The sequence below is a fragment of the Alligator sinensis genome, unplaced genomic scaffold (assembly GCF_000455745.1).
Source record: "Alligator sinensis unplaced genomic scaffold, ASM45574v1 scaffold188_1, whole genome shotgun sequence".
Taxonomy (NCBI): Eukaryota; Metazoa; Chordata; order Crocodylia; family Alligatoridae; genus Alligator; species Alligator sinensis.
The window spans coordinates 73,606-85,015 of NW_005841903.1; the positions used below are offsets into that span (position 1 = coordinate 73,606).

At 39.7% G+C, this 11,410-nt stretch overlaps 1 protein-coding gene across 2 annotated transcripts in view; it reads left to right on the forward strand.

Moving 5' to 3' along the window:
• The window catches only part of RASGEF1A (RasGEF domain family member 1A), a 37,645-nt gene extending 27,980 nt beyond the window's left edge, over positions 1-9,665 (forward strand). For both annotated transcript variants that reach the window (XM_006018472.3, XM_025197722.1), the window contains 4 exons: positions 1,019-1,210; positions 4,563-4,686; positions 5,026-5,098; positions 6,630-9,665. In XM_006018472.3, coding sequence (XP_006018534.1) covers positions 1,019-1,210; positions 4,563-4,686; positions 5,026-5,098; positions 6,630-6,654 — 414 coding nt within the window. In that variant the 3' untranslated portion in view covers positions 6,655-9,665. The remainder of the gene's footprint in view (positions 1-1,018; positions 1,211-4,562; positions 4,687-5,025; positions 5,099-6,629) is intronic.
• The last annotated feature ends 1,745 nt before the right edge of the window (positions 9,666-11,410 follow it).

Sequence of the window (11,410 nt, forward strand, 5' to 3'; positions counted from 1 at the left end):
AATTCAAAATGGCGACAGGGGGGCTTTAACCAACGCTCTTCGAACAAGTACTATAATTACAGCATGTTGGACAGCTTCCCCGGACATCTACAGGCACCCCTGGTCTTTTTTTTCCTTCCAATCCCGCCCCCATCCTTATCCCTAACTAAAGTGCTCCATCTAGTGGAGATTTGAAATAATACTACAGCTCAGGGCTGTCCAAATTTGAAGTGGCAAGGGGCCACATGGCCCTCAGGCCACACTAGCAGTGGCTGCATCCACGGAGGCCATGGATCCAGGGGCTGGAGCTTGCCCAGCCCCTGCTGCTGCACCAAGTACCAGGGTGCCGCCCCCCTCCCCCACCTACACAGCTTCCTGCATGCACCCAGGCACCCATTCTGCAGTACCATCTGCCTGGGTACCCTGACTCACCCGTAGCTTCCCTGAAGCAAGCTCTCTTGATGCAGCATTACTCAGGCACTCTAGGTTTTGGGGTCTACTGGCATTGAAGGCTGTGCTGGACCACCTACCCCCTGCAGGGCAAGAAGGGGAAGCTGGAGACAGAGGGAGCCTGGAGCCCCCAGCTGCTGCTGCAGTCAGAGCAGTGGCTGGGTGGGAGCCCTAGGGCCACAATTTAATCCTTCATGGGCCACACATGATTGACAGGTTTCCAGTTGGACAGCTCCGTTACATTTTATTAACAACTTCAAAGCAAGATTCGTAATGGACAGAAATTTTGATCAGCCTTTTCTAAAGGCAGTTTCTTGTTTTCCTATAAGCAACTGAAAGTTATTTACTAGGCATGCAATAAATTCTATAAACTCTGCATTTAGGGAAAGTATGGATCCAAACCCCTTTTATTGCTTGAGCGCATCTTAACTGATTAAGAATGGAACCTGAAAAGTAATAAAATAGAAGCAAACACTGATAATCCCCGATTTTTTTTCTCCGTTGACCTAGTCAGAGCACTGGTACCTGTGAGCATTTTCACCATCAGTTTGTCACTTTTCTGTTGTTTTGGTTTGTTTTAACGGAACAGCATCACATGGATCCATCTAGCAACTTCTGTAATTATCGAACAGCCCTGCAAGGAGCAGCACAAAGGTCACAAACTGCCAATAGCAATCGGGAGAAAATTGTCATTCCAGTTTTCAACCTGTTCATAAAAGATATTTACTTTCTGCACAAGATACACACAAATCGCTTGCCCAATGGACAGATAAACTTCAAGGTGAGGCTCTGTTGTCATAAAATAATATAATACATTAATCAAATGCTGTACATTGCAAATTTTTTAAGCATTCCAAATTAAGTCAGGATCCCTATAGCTCAGTATAGTTGTCGAACCCCTAAATTATTCAACCAGATTGTCATCTATATGCAAAGTTAAAATCATTGTCTTGGGCATGCAGGGTAAAAAATAATGAGGTTTAGACTTATTCTGTAAGTATACTGCAGCAGTGGAGACTGTATCTAGCACATCTAGATGGCAGATTTATCACCACTAAAAACTTACATAAAGTTGCCCATTCTGTTTTCAAATGTTAAATGAACATTTCAGCACATTTTAATACTAAAAATAAATTGCTAGTCTCTATGAAAGAAACAAAGCAAAATTCACACAAGTCTAGAAAGCATATAATCAAGTAGGTCATTTAACAGAGCTTATATGCAATAATGTTCAGTGGGAAATACAGGATTTCAGCAGAGGAGATTGGGTTGTATTTCATGAGATGGAAATGCTAACATGAATACAACTCCAAATAGAAAAGCGAAGTCTTTTAAGGAAGATTCTTGTTGGACAAAGAGAGAGCAAGGTGCCGGAGAGCCTTAAAAGTAAAAAAAAAAAGTTACAATACATGAAGATATTGAATTAGGAGGCCCAAACAATTATTTTAAAAAGGCAGGGTAGAAAATGTAAAGAAAGTATATGCTATAAGGAACAATACATCACCAAAGCATAAAAGCAGACCTGATGGATTCTGTGGCTTCTATGTTTTCAAAATCCAAGTCAGCTTTCTTTTATTATTCTGAAAGTTGAATGGGAAGTTTTGTAGCAGAAACAAGCTTCTCCCCTCCCTGGGAGTAGGACCAAAAAAAAAAAACCCCTACAAGTTATTTGGCTTAGAGTAGATGAGTTTTACATTAGTGTATATACAAAGATTCTGGTACAGGCAGATTCTTACTAGGTTACCAAATTGCTCACCCAGGGAGAAGTCTGGCTTACTGAAGACAGGTAATTTCTCTGGACTTGACATGAACCCTCTTGAAATACCTAGAGAAGTAGAGAACTGTTTTTAGACCATATTTAAAACTGTGGTTGGGCCTAAAATGTGATGTTGCTCCTTCAGTGTAACCTCAGCTCCAGTAAAAGAGACACAATGCAACTGAGTGACGGGATCAGCTTGGCATCAGAGCCTGACTGATAACAGAATGTGTGGATTTAAGGAAATGCAAAGTCCTAAGCCTTCAAAGCTACTCACAAGGGCTTGCCTGCACAAATTCCATTGCTTTCAAGTGGGGTGCTGTGTTCAATCACCAAATGCAGCTAGCATGCGATAGTTAAGAGGGTTGAAGAAAGTTTATACTGCTAAAAGAAGAGTTTACTGTATGCTCCAATAAGTAAACAATGAAAACATAAGATGAGTGGTCACTCTCTTTTATGAAAGGCACGGTATGTCCTACAAGCATATGGGGGACTGGGAAGGGCACATTTTAAATTCTGGGTTCATTTCTGACCATCTGTGCAGTCATCAGGTTGCTATAGAAGAACTGCAGAAGATAGCCTGACTTGTTGAAAAACTGAAATAGAAAGCTAATGATGCCGAGTCTGTATTCTTTCAGCAATAGTGGTGATGTTAAGGCATTCAGAGTCTGAAAGGGCTGAGTGTGGGTGGCAAAGAATAGTAACTGTAATGCTATTGAACTATTGTCAAATGTCAGATAGAGGAGGGAGGGAGGGGGGAGTTTTAAAGCTAAGTGAATGTCAGAGCCCCTAGGTATTTCCTCCTCAAACGGAATTGCTAAATATATGGAAGAGACTACAATGGACAAGTGCAGCAGCTCTGATAAACAGCTTTAAATGGCAGCAAGAGGGAAGTCCAATTCTCACAATACAATTCACTGAAACAAGCAAGGAGTTAAACTAGGAGCTTCTACCTGCCCTGCATTAAGAAGGCTTACAGCAACAACAAAAATCAGGGAAAACATTCGCACACAGTAGGGGAGGCTGTTGTTTCTAATCAATACCAAAAAAATGTCTCTCTGCAACTGTACAGTTTCCACCAATTTCTAAGCCAAAAGGAGATATTGCTGTAGCTTGAAAATGCTTCTTTAATACATTAGATAATTCTCAAGGCCTAGCTTTGTCTGAACAAGAAAACAGCAAGAAGAAATCTCAATATGCAGAAATAGGGAGACAGAAGAGTTTATTTTATTTTCCTCAATTAGATACTGCCTCTCTGAACAAGAAATTAAAAACAAAGGCAATCAAAAAATACAATATTGGTTTACAAAACTAAGCTGGGCTGGTTTTCTCACAGAATTTTAATGGAAATAACACTGGCCTCCTGAAAGCCAATTTACTCTTGTAGCCTGTGCGTGCAGTATTTGACTTCTAATTCCCCCCACTTGATCTACAAATGTGTTTACACAGCAAAGTTTGAACCAGATTTGGATATTCCCTTTCTGCTTAACTGAACAGTACATGTTATTATATACATAATCATAAAAGCAGAGTTAGTTTGTTTCTTAAGCCCATTGCAGCATAAAATGAAAGACTGTTTCTGAAACACTGAAGCAGGAAAAAAATTATACTTAAGGTTGATTGAAAATTCCTTGAAAACTTGAGTGGACATCGCATTTTTGGCTAAGCTAAAATTCTTTGACAATACTAATCTCAAGTGTCCAGAGATTTTATTGGAAGATTTATTTAAAATAAACAAACCCCAGAAAATTAGGGAAGGGAGGAAGGGAGCCTTTTGTCAATGTTTTCCATTGTTTCAAGCGGTATTTAAGAGGTGTTGAAGAAAGTTTAAGGTGCTAAAAGAAGAGTTTACTGTATGCTCCAATAGGTAAACAATGAAAACATAAGATGGGTGGCCACCCTCTTTTTTTCGGGGGGTGGGGGAGGGGGAAGGGGGAAACGTGGAAAAACACTTGTTTTTCCAGAAATACACCCAGTAAAATATTTTTTGATCGGTTCTAATCACAAGCTAACAGAAACAAAAAGACACAGAAACAGGCTAACAGCTCAAGTGAAAAATTAATAGGCAACTGTAGATGAAGAAAGGGGTGGGGAGGCAGGAAACTAAGAGAGTAGAATATGAAAGAAGAGAGTTAGTTAGTGTTTGACAAAGAGGGGTAGAAACTGTACCAAGCCTAAGGAAGATGCTCAAGTGAAAGTAGAAGAAAGGAGTAGTACAAAAGGAAAGGGACTGAAAAAGGAGATTAATGGGGCGGGGGAGGGAGGCAATGTAGAGGTACTGCTAAGTGCAATGTGTGTGCACACACAAGAGAGCTTGTATCTGAAAGAAGGGCAAAGATATATTTATTTTATAATATTCTCTTTATTACCTCTGCAGAAATTTTGGGACATTTCAAGACAGATTCATGATTTCATGACATGGAAACAGGTTGAGTGTCCTTTTGAAAAGGACAAAAAGATCCAGAGTTATCTACTCACAGCACCCATTTACAGTGAAGAAGGTAAAAAAAAAATCTTTCAATCTTTACTAAAGGTTATACAAGCTCTTTCTGCCTGTTGATACACGGACATAAAAAATGAGCACGAGAAAAAAAAAAGGCTAATGTAAAAGATGAAGTTGTGCCTCTTGATCTCTGCGCTGAAAGAGCTCTTTAAGTCAGGGTCTGACAAGGCAGTCCTGATAAGTTTGCATGACCAAAGCCCTCATAATGGCATACTGCCCCAGGGTTACTCAAACTTCAGTATTGCCAATAATGCTATTTCACTTATCCACAATTATTAAAAAACAAAATATAAAAAGGTAGAATGCCTATACCTGATTATTTTCTTTTATAATCTAGCTCTGTTCATAGCATCTTTTGAAAGTGAAGGTCCTGAAAATCACATGGAAAAAGACAGCTGGAAGACACTCAGGTATGAAGCCTTCTCAAAATGCTAGCCTTCTCCCTGCATACATGCACGCACACACACAAGTGCACATGTTCCTCCTTTTGAGTATACTCATTTTGTGTTCTCTGTTAACGCAAACCCAGATCTATATCCTGAGAATGGATGGAAACAGCTTCCAGATTTCCCCTTTTATTTGTATACACAACTCAAGCAGTTGGTTTGTAAAGCAGTGGGCATCACACACTGCAATTGAGATTCAAGACTGCAGGTGATCTGGAATATTTTGGACCAGAATTCCATTCATTCAGCGTCTCTTCTATTCCACCATGTTCAAATCCCCAACCATCCATTAAAGCTTCTATGTTTGTAATATTTCAACACCCGATGTTAAGGCTTGGTTACAAAAACACAAGAAGAAAGAAAGACTTGTGCATCTTTTGTATTAAAGGTTTTTTCAGACAGCTAAGCAAGGTCAAATAGAATCATGCATAAGTCCACTCACATACCTAGTAGCTGGGATAGAATGTGGACCTTAGTTTTGGAACCTTCAATACCTGAAGGAGAGAGACCCTGACGAAGTTGAGGGCCATTGAGGAGAATAATCAAGTCCCTTCTAGGTGCATCTACATGAGATGTTTACTACAGTTGACAAACTAGCTGCCCAGTAAGCATCTCAGTGTTTACACATGCACCCCTGTTAGGCTGGAGTAAACTCATTTACTCCACAGCAGGACAGTACTCGTAAATACAAGTACTGTCCTGCTGTGGAGTAAGCTCTGCAGAAGCACACATGTAGATGCTGTCCCGCTGGCTGGGGCATGAAGGTACGTGCTTCAGTGCAGGAGCTGCCTTCTGGCTAGCCCTACACTGAAGTTCCCTTGTACCCCAGCCAGCCACTCTGCAGCACACTGAGCTGCAGAGAGCAGCCCTGGGCTGGCAGGCCGACCCTCAAAACTCCCTACAAACTTTGCCCGAATAACCTACAGAGCTTATTGCTCTGGAGTTATTGCTCCCAGGCATGCCATTTGATCACGAGTGATTAACTCTGAAGCAATAAGCTCCGCAGTTTATTCAGGTGCCATAATTGCACATGTGGATGTGCCCTCCAACAGCTAAGTTAAAGCTATAATAGCTATAATAGTAGCTGAAGATATTAAGCCAGGGAAGAGCATAATGGTGCAGTGCTTGGGAAGAGCTTGCTTGAGTATAGCAGGTTGCTATATCTGGAGGAAAAGCATGGAAAAGAGTCCTACCCTCCAGGCACTAGGTAGGATGTTGAAGAGAGTAGATTATGGAAAGTGTATTATTCACTAGAAGCCATTCATTCTTCAGGATACTGTTGATAGGGCCAGGCTCTCAAGGATATAAAAATCAGCACCTCTGTGAATGCCAAAGATGCTCATACCTGCTGAGAATCTGGCCCTGGAAGAAAGAATCTGACTGTCAAGCATTGTGTCTAATATGGATGCCTTCCCCAAAAGAATACAATCTGTCATGTTTTAGTGGAAGGTGGAAGCACTATAATTCATGAGATTTTTCTTTCTTTTATTTTTAGAACAACTCTGCTTAACAGGGCCTGAGATTCCTGGATCCAGTCTGCAGACTCTTAAGCACACAGAAAGAAACTTCTTTTTAAATCCTGAAAGACTGGGGTTGAGATAAGCAAGACCTCACTGGCTGAGGTCTAGTTTTGTATATACAGTACCTTTTATGAAATAAGGTTGCCATGTGAAATAGTTACCACATTTTTAAGGCACTTAAGTGAAGGATTTTTGAGTTTTTATTTTAAATTAAAGGGCAGGGCCCTGTTCTCAGAGATGGTATCCATGGTGAATTCTTATTCAATGACATCCAAATCTTTATTTTTAATTACATCCACCTAAAAAAGAATTACTTAATTAAATAAATAAAGCCACAACACATACCCACCCTGCCCCCACATGACAACAACCAAAAAGACTGTACAGGTTTAAAACCCTTTATGACCATAGCCCTGCAAGATACTTACTGCATCTTCTTCCATTTAAGCATGGGAGGAGTTAAAGGGAAAAGGCAAAGGGTCTCTTCAAGTGAGTGGGACTACTCGCATGCTTAAGGTATTACTTATAGGACCAAGCCCTTAGACATCTGCAGCGAGGGTGTTCCTCCCTTACATCAGAAAATAGTGCCTTATAAGGTACTGAAATTGTCTAGCGTACCTTCTGCTATTCTAGGCTGGAATAAATCTAAATAAAGATGTGGATGTCTAAAAACCAGCTACAAAGTACTTTGTAAATAAACAGGAAGCTACGGCACATGAACTAGAGTATACCTGCCTATAACAATGAGGGTGCAGCAAAACATATTTTTGTTATGTGATTTGAAGAGATTGATGAGATAAATGCTAGTGTGTACGCGTATGCGTGTGTGCTTGTCTGTCAAGTTTTTAACACTTCTGGGAACTATCCTTTGAGTTCAGGCTGCCAGAATAGTTTACATTTTATTTTTTAAACAAAGAAGGCTGTATAAACTAGATCATCTCTACAAAACAAATGTAATGTGTCTTTTTCAAAAACTTTTGGAAACTAATTTATAAATATGATAGGGAAAGTAGTGAACAGGGAAGCCAAATCTGCGGCTTAAGGCTAGGATTTTCAAAGAAGCTTAAGGTGTTGTACACTCCACGTGTCCTGAATTTGAAGAATTTTACCTTATTGCCTAGGTTGCTCTGAAAATGCTAGCCTAAATGACAGACTGAATAGTAAGACAAAGAGAACCTCGTAGAGCAGATTATTCTGGCATTTATTAAAGTAGCCGCTCTATGTTTGGGCCAGAACTCATGGCAACTAACTGAAAAAACACCATTACACATATTAGATCAAGCCTTTAAACCCAAGTCAGTGTCAGAATTAGAGATGGATTTGTAAACCAATGGTGCTTGCAATTTCTAATTTCTCCTTTTAACTGTTTTTGAGTTTATGGCTTATTTGGCAACAATCATGAGCCTATTTCAGATGCTCATATTAAGATTCAGGCTATTTGCTTTCAGGAAAAAATAACTCATTTTGGGACTTTCTTCCCCACCAATTCCCTTGATTTCTAAATCAGAGGAGAGAAAGCATTCAGGCTCAGATTAAAAACTATTTTGTTCAATGAATTTACTATTACCCATGAATGACCATTCATTCTCCTTTCTAACAATTGATCTCTTTAAGCCTGAGGGTTGAATATTTATATATAATGAGACCATTAAGACAATTATATTAGAAAGGATTTGTTTTCCAAAGCTATCAGAAGCTTGGAATAACAGAAGCCTTCAAATGCCAGGACATAAACCAGTTTCAAACAGGGGAACCTGGGAGAAGCTTTGTGTATGAACAGTTTATTTGACTTTAAGTAGGATAATTTTCTTTTGCTTTATCACTGGCTGGCCAGTGTCAGAAACAGGATACAAGACTAGTTAGGCAACTTTATCTGGTCCAGTCATGCAAAGATTTCTAATCAAGCTCTTACAACTGTACAGTACCATAACATAAGATGGACAAGTGGGACTATCCCCAGCAAACAATTCAGAAAGGCCACCACAACGGCCACATCCAGGGAGCCAATGCCACCACCCCCTCACAGCAGGATGTGTTCGGAAAAGCTAAGATGGTGCATGCTGCTGCTGCCCTGGCACTTTACTGCAACAATCTCTGTGTGAGGAGGTAAGCATTTGCTCCCTACTCCCCCCACCGCACCGAGGGTGCCAAAATTTCAGGTTATGCTTCTGTAACCATGAACAGTCCTATTTACTTCATGTAACGTGCATTCACTTAGCAACAAGTGCTTGCAGTACTGGTCCTGAGTGGATTCGTGCAGGGAAACCTCTGCTTCCTTCTCATTTGTACTTATGAGAAACCAATACACCTGCATGGTGTAAAGGCAGGGGGACAAAGGCAGCCAGCATTTTGCTCTTTCCATAGGACTGGAATTATAAAGGGGAAAAATTAAATAGATGCCATAAAACAAATTAAATAAAGTAGAAGGAGGAAGTAGAAATGCTCATTGTTAACAAAAAGAGCCCACAGAAAGAAAGAGGATAGCTATGTTTCTTGTGATCTGCTGCTAATTTTCCTGGGCTGAAATACTGAATCTCAGCCCTGGATTAAAGTAAGACTATTTATACTGTATTATTACAGTGTTTTGCACTTTCAGAGATGTTCTAGCTAGAAACATTGTCAGACACTATAAAGGAGATTGTATATCAGCTTTGTTTATGTAACTGAAATTTTAAAAAGGGATGCTTAAAATTTAAGAAATATATATTTGAAATGCAATTTTAGAACACTTTCTGTACATGTATTAAAAAAAAGCTTTCACATGAATGTGCACTTCACTGGTCAATCAGTCCTAGTATATACTTGAAATCAATGCAATGTCAACATGGGTTTCTTCTTTTTTTTTTCTTCCTTCAGTTTGATACATTTCTTAAATACTGTGTTTTTGCAATTCTGAACTCAATTGCTGAATATAAAAAGCTGTACCATAAAGCAGGATATTCCGTGTTTGACTGGATGTGCTTGCATTAATAAAAAAACAAAAACAAAGAAAAAAGTTGCTTCAACCAGGATAAACTTTTTGTCTGTGGTTATTTCTCTCTTGCAGCCAGATAAGGTCACAAATGGATAGCTGAATGAGGCAATCCATTGTGGTGCATAAACAACTTTTGTGCAAGTCAGTCAGCTGTCTGAAGTTTCAGGCCTGGCTTCCTACGTGCCCTATGAAGACTGCCAGTACATTTGACAGAAGTTACTGCAGCACTATGCTAATAATGTTTTGCTTATTTAAATGTGCTACATATACAACAGCTCACTTTACATAACTGTGCTTTTGCTCTGAAGCAAGTAGAACGATGGACAGTTCTGTTGCTTGCAATTTTACACTGTTGGTATGTCAGGCGCTGTTTTAAAGTTTCTTCTTTCCCCCACATTCTTTTCCTTTTTAAGGTGGAAAGTACAGAGGGGTATATTTGATTTAGTACAATAGAAAACTATCCTAGGGCAAAAGCCCTAGGATACTGAGGCACTGTGACACCTCTATAAGGCTTTGTTCCCAAGATCTACATCTGACAAGTGTTATTCTCTCCATTTTACACTGTTCTTATTTTACAGATGGGGAGAATAAGTTAATTTGTCCAAGATCATGCAGTAAACAAGAAGCACTACAGTGCAAATTCAGGTTCTCTTATTTGTAGTCCTATCCCCTATCCATTAGGCCACCTTTCCCCAAGCACAACAAGCCACTTAACAATACTGTATCACCTCACAATTCCACTCTGACAGGAGAGATCTGGGCAGCTTATTAGGTTTGTCTATATCTCAGTTTCTGTAGCTGATGCAGTCTAGTCAGAGAACTTCAGAGAGCAGAAACACTTTCAGAGACTACATCCTTCACAACAATTCCCATTATGGCTCATTAGAAAAGTAATGATGTTTACCAGTAATACGAGGATCCAATTGACAAGCATCTTCCTGATGGCCAGTTCATGATCATAATTAATATGCATATTATGTACTTGGAGACTCACTTCCAATTATGTCCCATCTAGTCATTAAGGATAAATTAGCTATTTTTCTCTACTCAGGCATGACTGCAAACAATAAAATTGCCTTCCAAACACTTAACTTCCATTAAAACACAATGTGAATGCACCAAGTAGTAATCTGATTCCAGTAAGATGTTTCTGAGCGATGCTAGTAGCAACTTGATTTATCAAGCTAATGAAATCCGAAGAGCAACCTTCTTCTAGCAAATACCACCCAAGCAGCAAAATTCAGTCAACTAGTCACCTTGTACAACTGATATTAGTACTCCCTCTTCAGAGGATCAATACTTGTTCAGCACAGACATTAAAGCTCACATCTTTCTTCTTTAGCAATCTGAAAAATATCTGATTTTAGGTTTCTCAGGGCTTCCTGGAACCTCCACTTTCCAAATAATCAGAAATGCCTGTGAAGAGTGTCTTAGGGCTTTCTATAGCCATTAAACAGGAAGATGTGGACAGCAAGACTCACATACACAAAATAAAATTGCAGAACATTTCCAGATCAGTGAGCAGGCAGTCCTCAACTTATGGTGTTTTAACTTACAGCAATTTGCACTTGCGGCACTACGCCATTTACACCCATGTTATTACTTACAGCGCTGGATCCTCGCACTTACAGTGCTACAGGGAAATTTACAATGAGAAAAAAAGGGTAGCAAAACAAACATCCCTGGATCAGTTTCTCAAAAAACCATCAAGTGGCCCTAAGTCTCCCCAAAAATCTCCCCAAAGAAGCCCTTCTGAATTCCATGACGCTGATGCTGTTCCTT